The following is a 25,236-nucleotide window of genomic DNA, read 5'->3' as shown; positions in this document are numbered from 1 at the left end:
TCACCATACACGTTTTTTCCCTCCACTTGCAGGGTTAACTCAAAGTGGGGTATTCCTTGGGCTGTTTCACAGAAACACAGGAGTCCCACATATAATACTGTTAATTAACACACTATGTGCTCTGTTACTGAATTTTAAATGGATTAATTTTATTCAGAGAAAGGAGTGTTACTGCCACGGGAAATCTTCAGCCCCTGAGTGTCAGCAGCCAGAGGCCAAATTACAGGCCACGAGCACCAGGGTGAGAACAACTTCCTCCTTGCCACCCAACACCCAAGGCGTCTCCCCCACATCTCTTCTGAACCCCACCAGTGAGGAAGACTCAAGTTACAACTCCTGGAGGATGCTAGAATGAACTGTCACTCAACCGACACTTGTTAAGCACTCTCTTCATGCAAGTATTTACTTCCTAAGTAAAAAAAAGAATCTGGTATGAAATGGATACAGGTCTTTGGTGTATGGGATTAAAGTCAGAAAAGAATGACCTGGACAATCCAGGTCATCTGTGCCCGGAGCCACTCTGCTGTAAAACGCAAGTGGGCAGACAGGCTCAGACAGACCGGCTTGGTGACTCCAAATCTATGATAAGATTGAAGACAAATCACCACCACAGGTAACTGGCATTGGTGAGGGGCCAGAACCCTTTCAGGCCTCTGGTTATCTTATTTCCCTGTCTGTGTGTGTGGCAAGCTTTTCAAGAGTCCACTGTCCCATGGGAAATCTGGAAAGGGGTTGGGGGGAGGTGAATTTCCACAAACCTGAAAACCAGGCTCTACCTCCGTGTGAATAAGAACAGTAAGAAGAGGCAACAGGAGCATGCGCTCTGGGGTAGGTCAACTGAGTGACAGGAGCAGTAAGGCCTGTCTGAATGTGGAGGGTGGTGCAATGGTCAGGCGGTTAAAGGGACTTGCAGGAGGTTCAACCTGGGTGATGAATGGGAGGAAAGAAATTCCTGGAAGGAGCGAAACAAGGACAATGACCAGATGTGAACATTTCTGCAAGAGAGGCCTGGGGAAGTGAAGTCAGAGGCAGGCTGCAGTGACACGATGGCAGGGTGTGGACAGCAGGCAGTTCCTCTGGAGGAACCTGGTGGGAAAGTGGAGAGTTAGAGAGATCAATCGAGCTGGAGTGGGAAGAGAGGAAAGGCCAAGAAGCCACCTGGTTGGCAGGGTGGTTACTGTAAGGTCATCTGCCCTTGAGGATGGGTTACTAGGTGGGTCACCAGAAGGTAAGCTCCATGAAGGCAGGGATTCTTGTCATCACATCCAGTCCAGGATTGCCAGGGCTGGTACATAATTGTCACTCAATAACTATTTGTTCAATGAATGAACAGGGACAGATGGAACACCGCAGTCCAAGGGACCTTGACTTGAACTCAAGTGCAGTTGGTTAAGGGCAAGCGTTTGGGACCAGAAGAGGCAAGAACTTCAAACACTAACACCTGTGGCCAAAGCACTCACTGATGAAGAGCACAAGAGTGAGTCAGCACGCTGGGCTCTAACGCATAGATGAGACGGTGCCGGGCCAGCGGCATTTCCCCACTGAAAAATTATGTGGGTCCAGGTATCCCAATCTGAAGCTTGGCACTGCAGTTCAACACCAGCTTGCTGTTCTCCTAGTACGCATTTCACATTATTCCATAATTGAAGGCACGTCTGTCAGGAGGGAAAATCGACTGTAACCCATATGGGAGTTTTTGTCCCAAAAGCCCCGCCCTCACAAAAAAAGAAACCCTTTATCTACCTCCTATTTATCCTTCAAAACCCACCTCCTTGGCGAGCCTTCCCTGACAGCCTCTCCTGGTCTGATGCACAGACTTCTCTTCCACTGATGTCACCATCTAACTTCTAAATTTCCTCTACTGACCATGAATTCCATGGAAAAAAAGGATTGCCTCTTCTTTATCTCTATCATCAGGGCTCAGCACAGTGCTTGACAGGTCGACCTTAACCGAACCAACTTTCACCCTCCTATCCTAAATTCTTCCCCTCAGCTCCAAGTCATTGGTGAATGTTCTCGCATCTCTGAGCAAGGGTTAAAAAGGACAAGGGGGCCCGCCCAGTGGCTCAGGCGGTTGGAGCTCCATGCTCCTAACTCCGAAGGCTGCCGGTTCGATTCCCACATGGGCCAGTGGGCTCTCAACCACAAGGTTGCCAATTCAACTCCTTGAATCCCGCAAGGTATGGTGGGGTCGGCCCCCTGCAACTAAGATTGAACATGGCACCTTGAGCTGAGCTGCCTCCCGGATGGCTCAGTTGGTTGGAGCACGGGCTCTCAACCACAAGGTTGCCAGTTCGATTCCTTGAGTCCCGCAAGGGATGGTGGGCAGTGGCCCCTGCAACTAGCAATGGCAACTGGACCTGGAGTTGAGCTGCGCCTTCCACAACTAAGACTGAAAGGACAACTTGAAGTTGAACAGCACCTTCCACAACTAAGATTGAAAGGACAACAACTTGACTTGGAAAAAAAACATCCTGGAAGTACACACTGTTCCCCAATAAAGTCCTGTTCCCCTTCCCCCAATAAAAAATCTTTAAAAAAGAAAAAAGAAAAGAAAAGGACAAGGATACCAGATGCAGAAGGCAGAGTCAGGGCTCTAGGGTCGGGGAGGAGTCGTGGTCAGGAAGAGTTCCCAGGCGCAGTGGCTTCTGCAGTCCCTTCTGCAGGAACTGAGTTCCAGAGTGGCCTGAGGAAGCTGGCCATCCCAGACTACCCAGACTGCTACTTCTTTTCAGCGGGTTCTTGCAAAAACGTGCTACAAGCTTGACCTAGCAAATAAATGATGGTTATCTTTCCCAGTCCCAAAGAAGGGGAAACAAAGAAAAAGAGCTGATGTCTAGGAAATCGTTTCTTCAGCAGCTGATACTGCCTCAGGCTAAGCAACTCCCAGCTCTCCCAGGGAAGTCATTGCTCCCATAATAACCTCACTGGCTAGGTGTGAGCGACCGGAGCACTAAAGGCTAATTTCAAGCAAAACTATCTCCTAGGAGTTTCTAGGCTAAGATTTTATCCACTGGATTCCCAGAAAGTTATGGTCGCCATCTCTAAATTCCCTCCCAATTGTCAGTCAGTCACTTGAGAAACATTTTCCTGAGCGTCAACTATGTAGAGGGGTCCCTGCTAGGCTGTGAGGAACATTCGGATGCCTTTCAGATCGCTTACAATTGAATGGGGGGGGGGGAAATGTTAAAATATAGTACACGTAACTGTCACCAGGAAGAGAATGACAAGAGTTAGGGATTCAGAGAAGGAAAAGATTAACCCAAATGAAAAGGTTAAAGAAGGCTTAGGATGACACAGAGCTTAACCTGGACCCTGAAAGATGGACAAAACCAATATACAGAGATTAAAGAAGGGCCCCAAACACACCCCACCAGGCAAAGATGAGAGCTGCATGGGAGGAATTCCACAACCAAAGGCAGAGAATGTCCAGGGAACAGCAAGTGTCTGAGTGTGAACAGAATCTGGGATTCTGTTCTGTTCCATCAGAAGCACAAAAATCAAGCACATACTGGGCCCTCAAAAAATGCTGAACAACTGGGGTAGGTCAGGGAGGATTCTGAATAGAAAACAAAGGAGTTTTGTTAAGCTTTAGAAAAATGCATCTACTTGTACTAGCACATGAAAGAGCAGATGGAGAAGAGACCAAAGTCTAGAAAATATATAACAAAAGTTTGGAATTTTAGGTCAATAAATCCGGTTTCTTGGTTTTGTAAATGAGGAAAAGGAGGTAAAAAAGAGGTTAAATGATGGACTCCAGGGAATACAAATTATTGTGTGAACTAAAGCAGTGGCGGTGTAAACAGACAGAGGGAGATAGCTTCCTGGGAAATGACTTCCAAACTCCATTTCTTTCTCCTATTTCTTTTCTCAAGCACCCTGCTGAGCGGTGCACTATTTGGATTATCTGGGACTTGCTTTGGCAGCCGCGGTGCTAAAAACATTGTGGTTACAAGGCTGCCACCCTGCTACAGCCTCCTGACTGTTCCTTTTCCCTTTGCTCTGCCCCTCAATGCAACCTGGTGGCCCTTCCCCAGGCGGACGTCTCCAAGGGCACCGGACACCCAAGCAACACATCTGGCCCCGCTTCCCACCAGCCACACCTGATCTCTCATAAAGGTCCCTGGCCTCCATCAACGCCAAACCTGCCTGTCTCCTCCATCCAACTACAGGTTCAACGCGACGACGGCTAAGGTCTCCCCGGGACCTACAGCCCTGTTTGGCTCCTCCGGGCAGTTACGGAAAACAGTAAACCTCCCCCAAATGACATGGAACTCTATAATTTGGTTCAAAGGGCTCCGGATAAGCGTCTACTTCGGAGAAGACCAGACAGAATTGCCCCAAGGGTCCGAGAGACCCCAATGGCAGAGCTCCGGCATCCCTCGGGGTCACCGGGGCTCTTGTCCTAAAACCCCTCCTTGGCGCCGCCCCAGTCCCGCCGCAGACCGACCGCACGCCGAGCGCCGGGCACAGTCGTTCAACCCCGACCGTCAGGCCCGCCCACTGCTGCCCGCGGGGCGGTTCTGGCGTGAGGAGGACTGGGGCAGAACCGGGTCCGGAGCGTGCCATGCTCCGTGACACGGAGGAAGTGTGCTGCCACGGTGGGCACGGGGGATGGCCCTGCACAGAAGTCAGGAAGCGGGTTCCGACGAGACCGCGCCGCCAGCCCCGGGGGGGCCCGGCGGGGGAGGAGGGCGCGCGGGAGTCGGCGAGGCCGAGGGAAGCAGGCGGGGGCCCCTCCGGGCCTCACCCGACCCGGCAACAGGGCCTGGGCGACGACGGACGCACGGGGGGCGTCACGCGCTGGCCGACGACGAAGATACGCGGAAGAAGTGGGGGTGGGGACGAGGCACACTCACCTTCTTCACGGCCGGCTGGAAGTGGAAGTCGCCGGCCTCTTTGAGGTCCAGCCAGATCATGGGCATGCGAGGCACGGCCTCCATGGCGGACAGCGCCCACCCGCCCGTCGGCCGCTCCCCAGCTGCTCCAGCGGCGGCTCAGTCGCGCGCCCCGCCCCGCCCCGCCCCGCCCCGCCCCTCCGAGCCGGAAGGCAGTCGTTACGCAGGGACGAAAAATGCCCGCACGGCCTGCTGGGAGCTGCAGTCCCCACCCCGCCCGCGCGGTCTCTTCGCACATGTGCAGTTTAGTCTCCTGCGCGGGGAGGGCGTGGAGGGCGAATCGCCCACCCGAGGCGAAAGGGCTTCTGGGAGTCGTAGTCTTCCTCCACTTAACTACGAGGCACGGTGCAAGCGGGTTTCCTCCTCCCAGGCCAAACGTGCCTGCTGGGCCTGGCATCAGGGCGCAGCGCTCCTCTCCACAGGAAGGGCATAGAAAATGCACTCATAAACTTATAGTCCCAATTGGTGTCGAGAGCCATGGAGGACGGGGGTAGGTGCTATGCTAGATAGAGGTAACGTGGCAGGCAGGTCGCCCAGAAGGGGTGACTTGAAAACAGCCCTAAATCACTTTACTCAAGTCCCTGGGTGTGGGGAACATACAGGGAGGCTGGGGGAATGTCTGCTGAGGTAAGTGGAGATCAGCATGAGGGCTTTGCCTTAAAAAACAGAAAGAAAACTGATCCCTGAAAGAAGAGCCTGGCCAGGAGGGACTAAGAAGAGAGCAAGGTACTTTGTCCCAAGTGTCTAGCTTTAGAACAGAGGAGTAATGGCGGGAAACTGGCACACTCGGTCCAGCCTGAAAAGCCCAACATTGCCGAAGAGACGATGGTGTCCACTTGTGATAATGGAGAAAGAGCGCCTAGATGGAGTGTAAAGCGAAAAAAGGACGCCCAGGGCCATGTGGGTAGAAGGGGTGGGAGTGCATTCTGTCCAGCCACATGAGTTTCTAGGACGCCCAGACTGTCTGGAAGGGAATCAGGGAACAGAACAGCTGTTGCCTCTGGGCATGCAAGGCACCAGTAGGGTGACAAGTAGAGCAGGAATTTATAAATCATGTTTGTATCACCCATCTTTGGAAATAAGATAGAGAATAGTTTGGAGATGCTGAGAGGAGAAACCAGTGAAGATCCTTTTGTAGTCTCCCAGGAGACTTGGTGTGGGGTTGTGGCAGAGGGAGGTGAAAACTGGGCAGATTTGAGAAATATTTTGAAGGGGGAAAAATGTCAGAAGTTGGGATGAATGAATGAGAATGTCAAAGATGATATTCAAGTTTCCAGCTGGTGTAGCTGGGTGGCTGCAGGGCTGTTTACTGACATAGGGAAGTGGGAAGGAACAGGTCTGGAGGGAAAGAGCAAATGTTCAGGTCTGTGTTAAGCGACAATGTGGAAGAGACATGGGATGTGGGCTCAGAAGGGAGACTTCACCTACAATGTAGGGCCCAGGTCCTCTTTGCAGTGACACCCCCAAACCTTTCAAGTTTCAGGCAAGGGCCTACCTTCATGCCAGTTGGAGTTAGAACAAAAGAAAATGTGTACACCAATGATTGTAGCAACATTATTCACAGTAGCCAAAATGTAGAAACAAATCAACTATCCCAGTGGATAAATGGATAAACACAATGTGGTACACATAGAATGGACATACAATATTACTCAGCCTTAAAAAGGAAGGAAATCCCAACACATGCTGCAACATTAGTGAACCTCGAAGCCATTATGCTGAGTGAAATAAGCCAGATACAAAAGTACAAATAGGGCCAGCCCGGTGGTTCAGACAGTTGGAGCTCCATGCTCCTAACTCCAAAGGCTGCCGGTTCGATTCCCACATGGGCCAGTGGGCTCTCAACCACAAGGTTGCCGGTTCAACTCCTTGAGTACCGCAAGGGATGGTGGGCTGCGCCCCCTGCAACTAAGATTGGACAGGGCACCTTGAGCTGAGCTGAGCTGCCGCTGAGCTCCCAGATGACTCAGTTGCTTGGAGTGCGTCCTCTCAACTACATGGTTGCTGGTCCACTCGGCATGGTGGGCAGCTCACCATGGCAACTAACCACGGCAACTGGACCTAGAGCTGAGCTACACCCTCCACAACTAAGATTGAAAGGACAACAACTTGACTTGGAAAAAATCCTGGAAGTACACACTGTTCCCTAATAAAGCCCTGTCCCCCTCCTCCAATAAAATCTTTGGGGGAAAAAAAGGACAAATATATGATTCCACTTATATAAGGTACCTAGTGTAGTCAACCTCTTAGAGACTAAAAGTGGAATGGAGGTTGCCAGGGGCTGGGGGAGGGGAGAATGGAGAGTTATTGTTTAAGGGGTAGAGTTTCAGTTTCGGATGATGAAAAAGTTGTAGAGGTAGATGGTGGTGATTGTTGCACACCAGTGTAAATGTACTTATAATGTCACTGAACTGTGCACTTAAAAATCATTAAAATGGTAAACTTTATGTTAGATATTTTTTTAATTGGGGAAGAGGAACAGGACTTTATTGGGGAACAGTGTGTACTTCCAGGCCTTTTTTCCAAGTCAAGTTGTTGTCCTTTCAGTCTTAGTTGTGGAGGGCGCAGCTCAGCTCCAGGTCCAGTTGTCGTTTCTAGTTGCAGGGGGCGCAGCCCACCATCCCTTGTGGGACTCGAGGAGTCGAACTGGCAATCTTGTGGTTGAGAGGACGCACTCCAACCAACTGAGCCACCGGGCCGACCTATGTTAGGTATGTTTTACCACAATAAAAAAAAAAATTTACGAACATGAAAGACCTTGCAGGTAATTTTTTTTTCTTTTTAAGAAAAGAGAACAATTTGCCAGTATTATTAAAAGAACTCATTTCTGGAGGACCATTTTGGGGTTACCTGTTAGAGGTGGTGGAACAGAGAATAAAGCCTATGCCCTGAAAAACTTCCAACCATGAGGGAGGGGCTACAAGAGGGGCTTGTGGGATTCTGTGACTGTTCTGTCTCTTGATCCATCAGGGTACTGGTTACAGGAGTTTGTTTACTTACTCCTGTAGGAGGTAAATAAACCAAGTTCTATATTTCTCTTTTGAGCATATTTTTGTATACATGTCACAGTTCAATAATAAGTTAATATAAGTTACTTTTGGGTATAGTAAGGGCTGAAAGAGAAAGACAAATATCTCTAACTTTTAAAAATAGATATAGGAGACTACATAAAGTCAAGTAGGGGAGGATTTCTTAAACAAGCTATAAAAAGCACCAGTCATGAAGGAAGATCAATAAATTAAATTTCATTTGAGTTAAGAAATCCTGTTGAGCAAAAGACATCATAAAACACAGAAACCAGGTAAAGAGGCTTCACCTGCCAAATCTGGGGCAATTTGAGCATCAAAATAAAATAAGGATAGGAAGGATTAAAAGAATCCCCTCATGTGGTCACAGTTAGTGAGGTGAGTATAAAAGAATACATGAATTGGAGTATTTGAGATCTTGCTCCCCAGCTCATATGTCATGAGTTTTGGTTCAAATAAACTTATTAAAAATACATATACAGGGGCAGACGGGTGGCTTAGTTGGTGGCTTAGCGCGGGCTCTCAACCACAAGGTTGCCGGTTCAACTCCTGCAAGGGATGGTGGGCTGTGCCCCCTGCAACTAACAACAGCAACTGGACCTGGAGCTGAGCTGCGCCCTCCACAATGAAGACTGAAAGGACAACAACTTGACTTTGAAAAATCCCAGAAGTACACACTGTTCCCCAGTAAAAAAGTCCTGTTTCCCTTCCCCAATAAAATCTTAAAAAATAAATACATATACACGTATATGAATTTATACAGGTATAAATAAACAATTTGAGGAGAAGGAGAAAAGCTCTTCTTTACAGTACAAAGCCAATTACCAGAGGTACAAGGAAAGATGAAATTAGAAAACTACTATTTGATAACTATCATATTAATAATTCAGGCAAAATCATCAATGGACATAAGATGAGTGGACTTAACCAGTAAAGTAACAGGGTAATTTCATAGTCCCATAGTATCTCCACACAATATCCATATTAATGACAAAGGGGAAAAATAGTAACTTCATGTGGAGAAATTGGACAGACCCCACCTTAACCAAGTGGTGAAATTTAATATCACCAGCAATGGGATCAATCCATATCACGTGCCTCCGGGTATGATGCACTGAGAAAGACACAACATCAAAAATACATTGCCTTAATTTAATCGTGAACAAACATTGGGCAAACCTGAATTGAGGGACAGTCTATGAAATAACTGGTCTATAATTTCCAAAAATGTCACTTATGAAACACAAAGAAATACTGTTGCTGATTAAAGGACATAGACACAGCAACGAAATACAACACATGATATGGGATTTGCTTTTGCTCTAAAGGACAGTACTAGGACAATTGGTTAAATCTGAATAAGGACTGTAGATTAGAAAATGGTTGTGTATCAGTGTTAATTTCCTGATTTGGGGACTTGTTCAGTGGTTATGTTTACCTATGAGAATGTTCTTGTTTTGAGGAAATATACACTGAAATATTTAGGTGTAAAAAGACATCATTCTGCCTCTGCCCCTTACTCTCAAGCGTCTTGGGAGAGGGGAGAATAAGTGTGTGTATGTGCATTATATATATAATATAATTTTATACATATATACAGAGAGACAGAGAGAGAGAGAGAGAGAGAGAGAGAGAGAGAGAGAGACAGAGAGAGAGAGAGACAGAGAGAGAGAGAGAGGGGATGCAATGTGGTGAAACGTTAACATTTGGGTGAAGGGTACGAAGGAATTCTTTGTACCACTTTTGCCACTTTTCTGTGTAAATCTGAAGTTATGTCAGAATAAAAAGTTAAAAGTAAAACAGGACACCATAAAGAAAGTGGAAAGACAAGACCAAATTGGGAGAAGATATTGATGAGACATAACCAACAAAGGATTACCATCTGGAATTTGTAAAGAACTCCCATGAGTTCTCAAGAAAGACAACCCATTAGAAAAAATGGGCACACATCTTGTATGGGAACTTACGGGAACAGCCAAAAACCTATGGAAGGATATCCATCCTCATCAGTAAGCAGGGAAATGCAAACCCAATCCACGACGATCGTCCATGTTACACTCATCAGATGAATGAGTGTCCGACAGTCAAAGATAACTGTTGGCGAGGATGGGCAGCAACAGGAAAGCTCATCCAGACGGGGCTGTAAATCGGTGCCGTCGCTTTGGAAAACAGTTGGGCATTATCTAGTTGGGATGACACTACATGTCCCTCATGCCCCAGCAATTCCACTGCTGGGTGTCTGTATACCCCGGAAAGACTCCTGCCCTCAAGCACTAGTAGGTGTGTCCAGAAAGAATGGTCACAGCCACCCAAACAGGAACCACATAGCCCTTCCCATGCCACCTTCCTTGGATGAGAATCCAGAATCATTGCATTGTAGGTGGAGAAACTGAGGCATGGAGAGGGAAAGAGGTTGCCCCAAACACCAGGTGGGTGCTAACCAAGGTTCAGAGTTCTGGTGTGGCAGGGGAAGAGAGGAGAAGGGAGAGAGGAAAAACGAGGAGGGGAGGGAAGGAGAAAGGAGGTGAGAAAGGTAAGGGGAAAAAGGACAGGAAGCTGTGCTAGTCTCTCCTGGCAGACTGAAAGGCAGGGCACAAGGGACCCCATCTTATCCGTTTCCTCCTGGACATCATTCAGGCTCCTGGAGCTTAGGGAGGGGACTCGGAGGCAGCTTGCCTCACTTGGGCCCAGAGAGAAGCTCCCGTGGAAGCAGCAAAGGAGACGCTGCTCAGTGATGCAGCACCTTTCCTCCCTCCAGAGTGGCCTGGGCCCTCCAGGAACTCTTGCAGCACTGGGTACTTTCTCCCTAGAAAAGGTTCCAACTTGACAGGTTTGCAAATATGCCAGAGGTCAGGGGACTCTAAGGCCCATCCAGGAAAACCAGAACCCCTCCTTAGTGCTCGAGGTCACTCGGCCAGCAGATGGCGCCAAGGCCATAGTGCTGTGACAACATGGCCAAAACCTAGGGGGTCATGGGCTGCACAGAAGCCCAGCAGATTTGAAATTACGTTATTTTGCTCAGGACCAGGTTTAATTCTTGGGCGAGGGGCCCTCCTGTACCAGTGTCTGTGAGTGGAAAGGGAGCAAAAGAGGATTTAGCCATCCCCTGCCTAGGACAAACTGCCTAGTTCAGGCCACTGAAAAGGAGGGCCTTCAGGGGAGATGGGGCATCGGGACTGCCCCAATACACCCTCCTGGAGTGCCAGGCAGTGGGCAGTAGCACAGCCGAACATGGCAGAACCTCAAGACGGCCTGGCCTTTGCAGTGAGAACTTGGAGACTTGGGAGCCCCCTTGGGGGCACCACCTGCCTGGTCAGGGCTGGGGTCAACTCTAGGACTCTCAGATACCAGGGACTTCCTAGCCAGAGTCTCTGTGTCTGTGGGTAGTGGGGCAACTTGTGTCCACAGTGATGGTTCTGGAACATCAGGTGTGTCCCCCCCTGGGACCAATGGGGCCACAGCCTCTTTCTCCACCCGACTTGACTTGTGTAGGCCACTTGGGCAAGGGCTAAGGGTTCCTGGATTCTGTGCCCCACCCCAAACACCCTGTTACAGCAAGGGGTAAGCCGAGGCCCAAGAAGGGAGAGGCTTGCCCAAGGGCCCACTGGGCTTCCTTCCTCACAGTTCTCTGGCCCTTGTGAAAGCTTTTTGCTTCAACCATCTTCTCAAAGAGACGTGGAAGCTACAGAGACATTCAGAAGGATCCACAGGTCTCAGGTGCCTGTGCTGCTGGATGAGTAAACCGTCATGGAGTGGAACCGCTCACCTGAGTGGGGTCTCTTGCCTCCTGCAGGTGGAGGCCTTTTCCCCGGATGTCCACTTGCTGCTCCCTGCATCCTCCAGCTGCCCTCCGAAGCCTCACCCTCCCTTTGTCCCAACCTCAGGCCCCAGGGCCGAGTCACATGCCAGATAGGGATTGGGGAAACTTCCTGCTGGACTCCTGAAATCCTGCCCTCACCCCCTGCAGCTCCGCTCCAGCAGATCGAGCCCCAAAGCCACAGCCCCTCGCTGAAGGCGAGCAGCGGTGGAGGCCACTATCCTGGGTTAGAATCCCAGCACCTCCCAGCACCTCCACGTACCAGTTCTGTGCCTGGGCCCAGTTCTTAACCTCCTAGTGCCTGAGTTTCCTCATCTGCGCAAAATGGGGTAACTGGAGGTCCTCTGGTCAGAGCCTGGAGGGGTAAGAACGCTGTACTTGCTAACAGTGTCAGCTGCGTCCTGAGCCATCGGTGCCCTAAAAGCCAGCACACCTGAGGTTTCCTCTGGCCCAGGTCCTGCACCCACATTAGTTTTAACCCTTTCCCCAACCATACAAGGTAAGAATTGTTATCTCTGCTTTAGGTGATGACACTGAATCCCACAGAGATGGACTATGAGCCAGCAGAAGTGGCCGAGGTGGCATTTGAACCCAGGTCAATGAAACCTTGAAGTGGAGGCGGGGCTCACACAGCTGTACGCCCAAGCTGCTCTGGGTCAATTATCAAAAACACAAGTTACTGAAGGATTTCTTATGTGCCTATTACAGAGCTTTAACTTTTGAACTCATACTCTGTAAAGTCTACATGTCAAAAAAGAAAACCCCACTTTACTTTCTTCCATTTGAGAGCCCCTTACCTGAGTTTCCAGGCCAGATTATACCCCTCCAAACTCAAACCTTCAGACCTGTCATAGTCTTATGATTTGATGGGATCATAAAGGCTACTTGGTCTGTCCCCACCTCTCTCCATTGGATGCCGGAATCCTACATTGGTTGTAACATGTTGCAAATAACAGAGAAGTCCACTCAAACTAGCTTGAATAGTGACCTCCAGAGGCCCTGCACCTTTAGGCAAGGTGTGACCCAACAGCTCAGTGATGTCATAAGGATCCGTTTTTCTTTCTCCTCTCTGCCTCCTGTGGCGCTAATCTGAGGGGCCTGCCTCACATCCCGGGATGTCTTCTTTGTCACATCTAGTCATGCTTCCTTGTTTATTTCCAGGAGGAGAGAAAGTGCCTGGCGTTCCCAGGCAAAGTTCTGAGACGTATTCTAAGCGGACCAGCTTCCTCACAAGTGCACAAGTGGTGGTGGGGGATGGGAGGCACTGGCTGACTTAGACTAAGTCGAGTGTTCCCCTCACAGATCCGCCAAGGGAAATTGGGACCTGACTGCAAGGGAGAAGGGAGCAGGGAAAATGAATGCTGGAGGAGCCAGGCATCAAATAGCCTCTATACTCTCCTACAATTTCCCTGCCAAGTGCTTGTCCAGACTCGGTCAGTGTCACCCAGGCTGCCTCCAGCAATTGTCAGGAGGCCCTTCTTGTTCACATGTCTTCCCCTGAGAGTCCTATCTGTGGTCCTGGCTTCATCCTTTGAGGCCATAGAGTACAATCTGACAGGGAATCAAGGTCACTTTTCGCCTCCAGGTAAAACTTCCTAGTTTCTTGTCATTCTACATGACTCAGCTGTGAAACTGGGACAAGTTTCCTAACTTTTCCAGGCCTCATTGTCCTCTACTGTCAAAGCTAGAGACAATCTGAGCTTCTCAAACTGGTGAGAAGCCATGTCATGGGGGTCTGCAAAGTCCCCAAACAACTATTCTACAGCATGTAAAGCCTTGATTTTAGTGGAGGTTTATTAGCACTTTATTGTTAAAATAGTTGTAGACCAGTCAACAATACAACCCAATTTAAAGATGCACAAAGGTCCTGAACAAACGACCCCCTCTTGAAATGTATTTAGGTTGTTTCTAATTTTTCTCCATTATACATCATGACGGCATGGGTTTTAAAATGAGACGGGTGTTTGAGGACCTGTTGGACCTGTGGAGGACTGCTCTGTGCTCTGCCCCTCTCCCCACTCTGGCTCGGACCTTCCCGCTCTACCCTTAGCCTTTGGAGGAAATACCAAGAGCTGCTCTGTGCCTTGGTTTCCCCACTGGTGGGCTTCAGTGGGAACACCCTGTAGTTGCTCTTCTCCTCCCCAGTTTCTGAGTCTCCTTTAGGGTAGGGAAAGGATTAAAGCTAATGTGGGTGCAGGACCTGGGCCAGAGGAAACCTCAGGTGTGCTGGCTTTTAGGGCACCGATGGCTCAGGACGCAGCTGACACTGTTAGCAAGTACAGCGTTCTTACCCCTCCAGGCTCTGACCAGAGGACTACCAGTCACCCAATTTTGCGCAGATGAGGAAACTCAGGCACTAGAAGGTTAAGAACTGGGCCCAGGCACAACTGGTACGTGGAGGTGCTGGGAAGTGCTGGGATTCCAACCCAGGGTAGTGGCCTCCACCGCTGCTCTGCTTCAGCGTGGGGCTGTGGCTTTGGGGCTCGATCTGCTGGAGCGGAGCTGCAGGGGGTGAGGGCAGGATTCCAGGAGTCCAGCAGGAAGTTTCCCCAATCCCTATCTGGCATGTGACTCGGCCCTGGGGCCTGAGGTTGGGACAAAGGGAGGGCGAGGCTTCGGAGGGCAGCTGGAGGATGCAGGGAGCAGCAAGTGGACATCCGGGGAAAAGGCCTCCACCTGCAGGAGGCAAGAGACCCCACTCAGGTGAGCGGTTCCACTCCATGACGGTTTACTCATCCAGCAGCACAGGCAGCTGAGACCTGTGGATCCTTCTGAATGTCTCTGTAGCTTCCACGCCTCTTTGAGAAGATGGTTGAAGCAAAAAGCTTTCACAAGGGCCAGAGAACTGTGAGGAAGGAAGCCCAGTGGGCCCTTGGGCAAGCCTCTCCCTTCTTGGGCCTCGGCTTACCCCTTGCTGTAATAGGGTGTTTGGGGTGGGGCACAGAATCCAGGAACCCTTAGCCCTTGCCCAAGTGGCCTACACAAGTCAAGTCGGGTGGAGAAAGAGGTTGTGGCCCCGTTGGTCCCAGGGGGGACACACCTGATGTTCCAGAACCATCACTGTGGACACAAGTTGCCCCACTACCCACAGACACAGAGACTCTGACTAGGAAGTCCCTGGTATCTGAGAGTCCTAGAGTTGACCCCAGCCCTGACCAGGCAGGTGGTGCCCCCAGGGGGGCTCCCAAGTTCTCACTGCAAAGGCCAGGCCGTCTTGAGGTTCTGCCATGTTCGGCTGTGCTACTGCCCACTGCCTGGCACTCCAGGAGGGTGTATTTGGGCAGTCCCGATGCCCCATCTCCCCTGAAGGCCCTCCTTTTCAGTGGCCTGAACTAGGCAGTTTGTCCTAGGCAGGGGACGGCTAAATCCTCTTTTGCTCCCTTTCCACTCACAGACACTGGTACAGGAGGGCCCCTCGCCCAAGAATTAAACCTGGTCCTGAGCAAAATAACGTAATTTCAAATCTGCTGGGCTTCTGTGCAGCCCATGACCCCCTAGGTTTTGGCCATGTTGTCACAGCACTATGGCCTTGGCGCCATCTGCTGGCCGAGTGACCTCGAGCACTAAGGAGGGGTTCTAGTTTTCCTGGATGGGCCTTAGAGTCCCCTGACCTCTGGCATATTTGCAAACCTGTCAGGTTGGAACCTTTTCTAGGGAGAAAGTACCCAGTGCTGCAAGAGTTCCTGGAGGGCCCAGGCCACTCTGGAGGGAAGAAAGGTGCTGCATTCTTGTGGCACAGGTGGGGACACTGAGGCCCAGAGTGAAGGGCCTTACCCAACATCACAGGTGTCCTTCCTCACACCTAGTCCCTGGCCTGTTGCCCACGTGTACTTGCCTCTTAGCCAGTGGTATTTCAAAATATTAGCCAAACTGGTGTTTGGCAGAGGATAAGAGAGGCCCCTTTCAGGAAGGTACCAACCCTGCATGTCGCCAGAAGCCCTTGGGCAAGACAGTCAGAGTAACACCTAAAAGGGACGGCAAGTGGCAGTGGATCAGAGAAGGGACAATGGCAGGAGCCTGGAGGGCACTCGTGCTGGTGGTAAGCTTGGCAGCAATTGCCTGTGTGGCCCAACGCCGTCCGAGCTATGAAGAGATTGTCATAGAGGCCTTGCAGATCTTCAATCAGGGGCGACAAGGACAGCCCCTCTTCGGTCTGCTGGAAGCCATGCCAGCGCCTAGTTCGGTGAGTCTGCATGGACCCAGGCCAGGGAAGCAGGTAACACCTGCCTTATAGCAGCCTGTGAGGGTGGGAGGCAGGGGAGAATGCCTGGCACAGGCCCAGAGTACTTGGTTAACATTAGCTATTGTTGTTATTGTTAGAATGTTTCTCCCATCGGAAGGAAAGAAAAGGTTGCAATCCGGGGCCTGACCGCTGGCTAGCTGGGAAATTTGGGGCTTCACCCAGGCATGAAATGTAGGGTCTGGGAATCTAGACTGCACTCAGGCCCTGGGCTTGAAGGAATACGCTGAACTGTTTCAAAGAATAGACAGGAAAGGGACTGGTCTCACCAGAGCCTCCCCAAGCTTCCAGTGGCCCCATTACCTCTCTCCTGGCAGCTGAGCATGCAAGGCTGCAATTCTTCCTGTTTCACAGAAGAGGAAAGTAAGGGGCAAAGACCAGAAGGGACCCCTCAAGGTTGGACAGCTATGAAGTGGTGTCCTTCTGCCAGTTTCCAAAAGCCCCCCACACCTTACATCTCTGCTGTGGCCACGTAGATAGGCGCCTGGTGTTGGTGGAAAGTGCAGATCTCGGCTCAGCGCCTTCTAACTTGTACCTGTGACCTATCTGTGACTTCGCTCCCTCATCCGTAAAAGGGAGATGATGAGGATGTTTCTCTTGCTTCTGTAGAACTCTACCACCATGACGCTGTTCCACTTCAGGATTAAAGAGACGGTGTGCCTTTCAGAGCGGCTGAGACAACCCCAAGAATGTGCCTTCAGAGAGGATGGGGTGAGTCTCCCCCCCAGGGGCAGAGGTCCCGTTGTCTCTCCCCCCTCAAGGGGCTGTGTGTGTCCACCCACCTCACCTGGCCGTGTGAGGTCTCACTGTGGAAGCTTTTTAAAAAGTCAGTTGTTTCCCCATTGCTTTTTCTTACCATAAATTACCAATCCTTATCATAAAAACAATACATGCTAAAAAAAATTACTAACTAGAAAAAGTGGAACCCTAATCCACTTAGAGATAACTGCTTCCATAAAATTAGAAAAATAACATTTTATGATAGCATATTAACAAAATGTAGAGAAGCAAAATAAAATAAGGTAAAAATCCTATAACCCTACAACCCAGGGACAGACAACTTTACCGGTGGCTGTGTCACCGTCTGTGTCTTTTTTATGTACACACACATTTTAAAGAAACATTGCTCCCTCCGGACACGCTAATCTCAGGATGCTTTTCCCACTGAGTAACAGGAATGTCCTTTATCTTGGTGGGTGAGCATCTGGTCCGCTCAGGTCCTTCCCAGCGGTGGCCTTTCCTGGGGCAATGCTCTGGGGTAATGCTCAGCTTGCATCTCTGGTTTGGGAGGATGAGGGACATGCCAGGGTAGGTCGTGGGGTAGGGTCGTTCACCCGGGGACCCAGTAGTGAGGATGTTTCCAGCCCCTTGCTCGCCACCCTGCAGGAGGAGCGGAAGTGCACCGGCGCCTTCTTCATGCTGCAGTATCACCGTCTCCTGTTGGTCGATTGCCACCAGCGCCAGCCAGAGGTGAGCCAGTGACATGGGCACCTGGGCCTCGGGGTTCCTCATCTGGAGAATGAGGCTGATCAAGCCCTTCTCGATGCAGGTTGTCGGGAGGGTCTTGAGGACAGCTCGTGGGCTAGTCGTTTGGTAGGAGGGGTGGGGAGGAGAGACGTGATCAGGGCTGGGGAGGCCACTTGGCGTTCCCAGGACGCTGGCTCTGCTCTGCGCACAAGAGACTCCATGGAACCTTACCCTCCTCCCCATCCTACAGTTGGGAAAACAGAAGCCACAGGTAGAGTCTCCTGGCCAGTGAGTGGAATAGCCAGGGTGAACGGGAGTCCCAGCGTCCAGGCCTGGGGACCGCCTCCAGCCCCCTCACCAATGTTGCTACCTGGGCCCCATTCTCTTCATCCTGGTCTGGAGAGAGGGGCCACAGGCAGGACAGAAAAGGGTCATTCAGTGAGGGTGATGGCAGTGACTACCCAGCATCACTTCTGCAGGTGTCCCGAGAGAAGCGTTCTGCTGGGTCCTCTGAGGCAGCCACTCCGGGGGTTGACACCTCGAAGCTGCCACCTGTGGTCAGGGACATGTATGAGAAAGCCAAATACGACATCATCGCCAACATCCTGTGGAATTTCTAGGGCTGGAGAAGGGAGGGGAGGCCCCATATCCCCACCACGATCTCCTCTTCCCACCTGCCCACCCCCTCTGCTGCCCCCAACACCCCCTTCCTACATAGTCTGAACCCATCCACATTCCTGTCTTTGCACACCTGTTTCCCTCTGCCTGGAATTCCTGCCCATCCTGTGTCTGTAAATCCTACTCATCCTTCAAAGCACAGCCCCAAAGTCACCTCCTCCAAGAAACCTCCCTTCTTGCTCTCTCCTGGGCAGAAGTGTCCTTCCCATCAGTGAGGGTGATGGGAATGACGACCTCCTCTGGGCATTTATGATCCTCAAACCATACTGGCACTTGCTGCTGTGCCTCTGGCCAGACAGCACTGTGTCTGCTCATAGCTGGGCCTTCTCGAGCCAACTGCAGGTGGCTGTGGAATGACTTGCTCATCGAGGTGCTCCTGGGCTCCTGGGAGGGCAGTGCCTTTTGTGCAGGACCCTGAGCACCCCTGCTCCCTGCCCAGTCACTGTGACAACTAAATGGCCCTTCCAGGCACCTCCAAGGGGGTCAGTCTGCTCTCTGGTGAGAACCATAGGACAGAGGTTCAATAAAATGTTTCTGAAATAAATGATTAAGCGAATGAGTGAATGAATACTGTGTTTAGAGCTGGACTGGCTGGACTTTCGGTGAGGAGACCAATAAGGCAGACCCTGGGGGCGATTCTACTGTGCCTCTGGAACCCAGAGACCCTGAGGTCATGGGGAGAAACATGGGGTTAGGCAGACGGGGCATCTAAGGGCCATATTAGAGGCCCAGGAAAGCACAGGACCCTGCCCCCAGCCTGCTCGACCGCCTTTGGTTCCTTTACGCCTCCTCCTGGATCACAAAGCTCCAGCCAGAACCTCTCCTTGAACACTAGACTTGTGATCAGACTGCCTCCTGGATATGTCCCATGGATGTCCAAAGGGTGTCACACACTCAGTAACTTCCCTTCAAACGTGTCCTTCCTCCAGCCCACCCGATGGCAACTTCACCCATCCCCAAAACATGACTGTCATCCCTGGCTCCCCGCTGTCTCTCACACCTGGCATTGGGACAAGCCAGCCTGGGTCTTGGTCACAGATGCATGCAGCCTGAGAACAGGCCGGCACTCCGTCGTGGCTCAGTGGTACTTGTGAATGGAAGAACCCCCTTTTCTTCTCACTAGCATGCTCCTCCTTCGAGTCAGTGATGCAGAAATATCTGAATGAGTCTCTCATTTGAGGGGCCATGGTGGAGAGCCCCTGGGGGAATGGACTTCTTAGTCATAGAGGGAGGCCTGGGACTCCATCACTTATGAATGCCACTTTCATACAGCCTCTCAGCTCTCACACCTGCCTTGAAGCCACGCCCATCATCTGCAACCTTTAGTGAGAAAATTCAGGAAACTGGTGGACTTGCCTACAGTCCACACTCCAACCCCCTGGCCGCCTAAATCCTGGGCAGCACCCACTGGTGGGGGAGAGGGCTGAGGGATGCCGGAGGGAGTGACCCTGGTGGGGCTGGGAAATGGGCAGGTTTGGGCTGAGCAGGATAAACTGAGACCCTCAGACCCTCTCCCCAGGGTGGGGAAAGATTCAGCAGGAGAAGGTCATGTCTAACCCCTGCAGCCCCACAGGAAGCAGCACTCTCATTCACATCGCATACCATTCCTTTGCCTGACCCCCACTCCTGAAAGCAAGTACTTCCAGGCCTCAGCAGGTCTTCTGGGGGCACCAGGCCCAGCCCCTTGGGCCCTGGACACTATGACACTGGCCTGAGCAAGTTTTCCCTGGAAGCTCACGGCCCATCTGTGGTGGTCCACACGGCATCACACATGGTCTGGGGTCTGGCCCATCGTGCTGTACCCTGCAAGAGAGGCGGGCCTGGGGGACCTGCGACCAGGCCGTGCTGGGGGCCACACAGCTTCATTCTCATAGCCGCTACCCATCAGGCCGCAACATAGCTCGGAGGCTCCAAATACTGCTCAGTTTCTTGGCCTGGCAGCTTCTGAAAGTCTTCGGTCCCACAGAAGCGGGACTGAGAAGGGAGAGTCCACCAGGGGCAGGGGCGGGAACACACCAGGGAACAGGCCTCTAGGGCTACGTTTAAAGGCTGCAGGATTCAAATTCCACTCCTCATATACCTACAGACAGACACACACAAACGGGAGCTTTATTTTTAAAACAAAAATGACCTCATGGTATACGCTCCATTTTACAGGCAGCTTCTTCTCGTTTGACGTATCAGCTAACACATTTCAGTCATATCGACCGACCCACCACAGAACTCTTCTCTCTGCCGAATGCTCCATTGGGATCTAGGCATTCGTTTAAGTCGTTTCTGCTGCTGAACACTAACGTTTCCGTTTTCACGAATAAGTTCAGTTTTCTCAAAATACATACTCTGAAAACATTAGAGTCCATTAGGATCCTAACAGGGTTTGTGTGTTTTTGAAGAGAATAAAATAATCTTAAAAGTCACATGTAAGAATAAAGGTCCAGGAATAGCCAAGAAAACTGAAAAAGAAAAATGAGTTGGGACAAAGTGATTGTGGTCCAGGAAGGGGGACAAAGGGCCCCGTGGGACAGGAGAGAACCCGGAATCAGGTGCCGCATAGAGGAGAAGGGACTATGTGACTAAAATGGCAGTTTGGTTCATTGGGGAAATGGTGAATCTTTACTGAATGAAGCAGGCTTAATTCAGTGGCCTGGAGAAAAAGCATACATACCACCTGCTAACATTCCAGCTGGATTAAAGACTCACGTGTGAAAAACAGTTAACATCTTTCAAGAAAACCAAATGTGAGATAAAGAGGAAACAAACGAGCTGAGCAATGACTGAATACATGGTGGGACAAATACACCCTGGGACAAGACACACCTTCCAAAATGGATTAGAGCTTCAGTGGGTGTGAGGGAAAGAATGCTCAAAAAACTATGTACAATAGAATCTATGTTCTGTAAAACGGACGAAAACTCTCAAATGTGGACATGCACATACCTATAGGTGGTTTATATGAGTATTGAGAATAGAGAAGAAAATACACAAAGGTGGGTTATTGGGGGAAGGGGCTCCTGATACAAGTGGTAGGAGAAGCAAAAAGGGTAGGGTCAAGCAAAAAAGGAAAAGAAAAACTTCTCCTTAAAGTGGGAGCTGCACTTTAGCAAAGCATGACTTTGAAATAGGAGCGGTATGATGAGGTGAGCATGTGCATAAAAGAATTCAACATCTCAAAGCAGTGAGTCTTGAAGACCACGTACCGCTAAGGAAAGTGTTTGTGTCAAATGACAAAAGCAGGATCGTGAGGTTTACTCACATGGGTGGACACACCCATGACTGACTCCAGCATGGGAGCTGCTAACCTGGGGTGGTTCCCTTGTGATGGAAACCATGATGCCGCTGGAGCCCACAAGTCCCCCTACCATCCCAGACTGAACCCCACCCTAGGATCTGGAGCACCAACGGAGACAACAGACCTTGCAGACTCAGAAGGCGCAGTGAGGATCAGTGTTCTGCTGCTTTAAAAGAAACATAAGAAACAAAAAACAGCTTTATTGCGCTATAACTGACATACAGTAACTTGCACATAGTCAAAGGGTCCATTTGATAAGTCTGACTTAGTACACACCCATGAAACCACTGCCACAATCAAGATAGGACATATACCCTCCACCCCAGAAAGTTTCCTCACAATCCCTGTATAACCCCTCCTTCCTCCCCAGCACCCCTCCCCATCCTGCTGTCCTCAGGCAACCAATGATCTGCTTTCTGTCACTGCAGATTAGTTTGTATTTTCTAAAGTTTTACATAAATGGCATCTGCTATAGACTGGATGTTTGGCCCCCTTGAAATTCATCTGCTGAAATCCTCACCTCTAAAGTGGTGGTATTTTGGAGGTGGGGGCCTGTGGGGGGTTGATTAGGTTACGAGGGTGGAGCCCTCATGAATGGGATTAGTGGCCTTATAAGAGAAACCTCAGAGAGCTGCCTTCCCACTCCTGCCAAGTAAGGACACACACAGCAAAAAGACAGCTGTCTGTGGACCAGACAATGGGACCTCACTAGGCACCAGGTCCCTTGGTCTTGGACTTCCCAGCCTACAGAACTGTGAGAAATGAATTTCTGTAGTTTACACGCCATTCTCTACCGTATTTTGTTATAGCAGCCTGAACAGACTAAGACAGAATCATCTAGCATACACTCACTTTCATTTTGTGATTCATTCATGCTGTATCAGTAGTTCATTCCTTTTATTGCCAAGTATGGATGTGTCACAATTTATCAATTTACCTGTTGATTATTTTTGTCAGCCATTTATTGCTGAGTGACTTTGAGTAGGTCTCTTCCCTCTCAGCCTTATTTTGCTCATCTATAAAACAGGATATCCCTGCTGTCTCTTCAAGCAGGCTGTTGAGGATCTGACAAGATTTGATGGACAAATGCTCTATGAAGAGCCAAGGAGAGCTCTGCTTGGGATGGAGGGACTAAGTGTCCCTCACGGTCCATCTTCAGGGGCCATATTCTCTCTGTTAGGGGAGCTGTGTCTGAACTGCCCCCTAAACCATCCCAACAGAATAGGGCCTGAGGCCCGGGGAGCCACTGGAAGGGTCAGAGCAGGAGAATGACATGATTTGATTTAGCTTTGCAATTTCAGTCCGACTGCTCTGCTTTCTATAGACTGCAGATGGTGCAAAGGTAGAAAGAGGGAGACCAGTTAGGAAGCCATTAAGTGATACAGGTTCTAAGGGATATGCTGATGGTGTGAACTAGTGTGGAGGCAGAGGAACGATAAAATAAAAGGAACAAGTGACTGGTACATTCTACAACATTGATGAAGTTCAAAAACATTATTCTAAGGAAAGCAGCCAGACACAAAAAAGACCACATGTTGTACGGTCCCATTTATACAAAATGTCCAGAATAGGCAAAACTAGAGACAGAAAGCAAAATAGTGCTTGCCTGAGGATGGGAGTGAGAGTGAGGATTAACTGCAGGAGGGAAGAGGGAACATTTTGGAATGCTGAAAATCTTTTAAAATGGGACAGAGGTCATGGTGGCACAGCTCTGTACACTTATTAAAAAATCATTCAGTCCCGCCCGGTGGCTCAGGCGGTTAGAGCTCCGTGCTCCTAACTCCGAAGGCTGCCGGTTCGATTCCCACATGGGCCAGGGGGCTCTCAACCACAAGGTTGCCAGTTCAATTCCTCGAGTCCCGCAAGGGATGGTGGGCTGCGCCCCCTGCAACTAGCAACAGCAATGGCAACTGGACCTGGAGCTGAGCTGCGCCCTCCACAACTAAGATTGAAAGGGCACCCTCCACAACTAAGATTAAAAGGACAACTTGACTTGGAAAAAAGTCCCGGAAGTACACACTGTTCCCCAATAAAGTCCTGTTCCCCTTCTCCAATAAAATCTTAAAAAATCATTGAATTGGGTGAATCTTAAGATATGCAAATTATAACTCAGTAAAACTCCTGTTTTAATAAATCAGTGATACAAAACAGAGGAAGACGAGGGAAGCATGATTACACAACCCTTGAATGTGGATATACCTGACTGTCCTCAAGTTCAAGAAACATAATTTCTGCACCTCTTGTGTGTGCCTGGCGCTGGGTGCACAAGGGACTCTCAAGGAGCGCGCCACCTACTGGGTAAGAAGAGTGGACAGGGCCATTTGTTACCCTGCTGGGCTAGTCATGGCCAAGCACAGAGGGGCACCAGCCCCCCCCCACCAGATGCTTTCCTGTAGGGGTGATGTTTAAAGTGACACCCTGAAGGGGGTTTCAGAGAGGCTGAGTGGGGAGAAGTGCCAGATCACGGCGGCCTGCTATCCCATGCTCTGGAGCTTGGGTTTTTATCCTGAACTGCAAACCTAAAAAAAAATAATTAAATAGGGAACTGAGAGGAGGAGTCCAGGGGAAATGGAAAGGGAAGCAGATTCGTGCAGCCAAAGCTCACCAGCCCACTCTTCACCCCTGGGCCCTTTGGTTCTGAGCAAGGGGCATTGGTTACGTGGAAAGGGCTGTTACTGCTTTGTAGGCATTTGCCCTTTCTCTCACAGCAGAGCCCACAGATAATATGGCTCCGTTTCAGCACAAAGGTGTCTGCTTATTTTCTAAACATGGCTTTTTCTCTCTACCTTGCTGCCGTCTCCAAAGTCCATCACAATGTGGGCAGCAGACACCCCCACACTGCGCATGCAGACTGGATGATGCTGAAGACGCTCCTCCCCTCAGGTGAACTGGACTGTGACTGGCGCTCTGGCCTTGATTCTTGACACAACTACCAGGCAGTTGAATGAGATGGGTTACTCAGCCCTTCTGAGGCAGTTTCTTTATGCTAAGATGAGTCAGGCTACTTCCTTTGTGGGGATTCCTGAGAACCAAGTGAGTCAACAGACAGCTTGTGTGTGAAAGCTGTGCGGTGGGGTGTATGTGGGAGTGACATACCCTTCCAAAAACTGAATGAAGTTGCCATCTGAGCACAATTGTTACACAATGGATGAGACTGACCATAAACTGACTTTTGGAAAAGTCTGAATGAAGACTTTCCTAACACCCACAACCCCAGTAACCAGGGTGTCACCTCAGGAAGGCAGACCTGGAATGTAGCTGTATTTGCAGCAGTGAAAACGAAACACAGGAGTCTTGTTCTCCCACAGAAACTGGCCCGCACCTGAAAGCCTGAGCTGTACCCCAACCCCAGGGAATCGGTCTCTGGGGAGGGGTCTATGAATGAATCTGTGGTTTAAGAATTTTCCAGTGACTTTTATGTGCACTCACGTGAACTACCTCTGGCCTGAAGTATAAACAAGGAGCTGGAGGTTTTGGTTCCAGGCAGTTAATAGGCCAGCCACATTCCACTGGGGAAGTCTGGAGTTTTATGGCAGTGAGTGAAGAAAAGGGGAAAGCCAAGAGAAGTGGGGATCTCGGCTGGAGCAAATATGCAACATGCTAATGAAATCTTTGGCATATTTCTTACCAGAACCCATTCTTATAAAATAAAACACACACGTGTCTCTCCAAAGACTACTTTTGTTATATTTGGCTCTCCCCCTATTTTCACATTTCACATATTTTTACTTTATCCAATATATTTTTTCACTGAATTACAATAAAAATATGATTTACTTCTAATACGTATTTTAAAAAATAAATCAGGAAAGGGCAGAAGA

General features: G+C 50.0%; 2 protein-coding genes across 2 annotated transcripts in view; one reads left to right on the top strand and one right to left on the bottom strand.

Moving 5' to 3' along the window:
* Positions 1–5,007, bottom strand: part of PTPN23 (protein tyrosine phosphatase non-receptor type 23) — a 28,360-nt gene extending 23,353 nt beyond the window's left edge. Inside the window, exon 1 of the mRNA XM_081072845.1 lies at positions 4,860–5,007. Coding sequence (XP_080928971.1) covers positions 4,860–4,943 — 84 coding nt within the window. The 5' untranslated portion in view covers positions 4,944–5,007. The remainder of the gene's footprint in view (positions 1–4,859) is intronic.
* Positions 5,008–15,747: 10,740 nt separating this feature from the next.
* On the top strand, positions 15,748–18,068 carry LOC308507440 (15 kDa protein A-like; the record flags this gene model as incomplete). Its single annotated transcript, XM_081072384.1, has 4 exons — positions 15,748–15,924; positions 16,591–16,692; positions 17,368–17,451; positions 17,928–18,068. 4 exons carry the CDS (start codon positions 15,748–15,750, stop codon positions 18,066–18,068), a joined length of 504 nt encoding a protein of 167 aa, XP_080928510.1.
* Positions 18,069–25,236: the final 7,168 nt, after the last annotated feature.

The sequence above is a fragment of the Rhinolophus hipposideros genome (assembly GCF_964194185.1).
Source record: "Rhinolophus hipposideros genome assembly, chromosome: 14".
In the NCBI taxonomy this organism is placed as follows: Eukaryota; Metazoa; Chordata; class Mammalia; order Chiroptera; family Rhinolophidae; genus Rhinolophus; species Rhinolophus hipposideros.
Note: the sequence above shows the minus strand (reverse complement) of the source record. Positions and strands in the feature narration are given on the sequence as shown.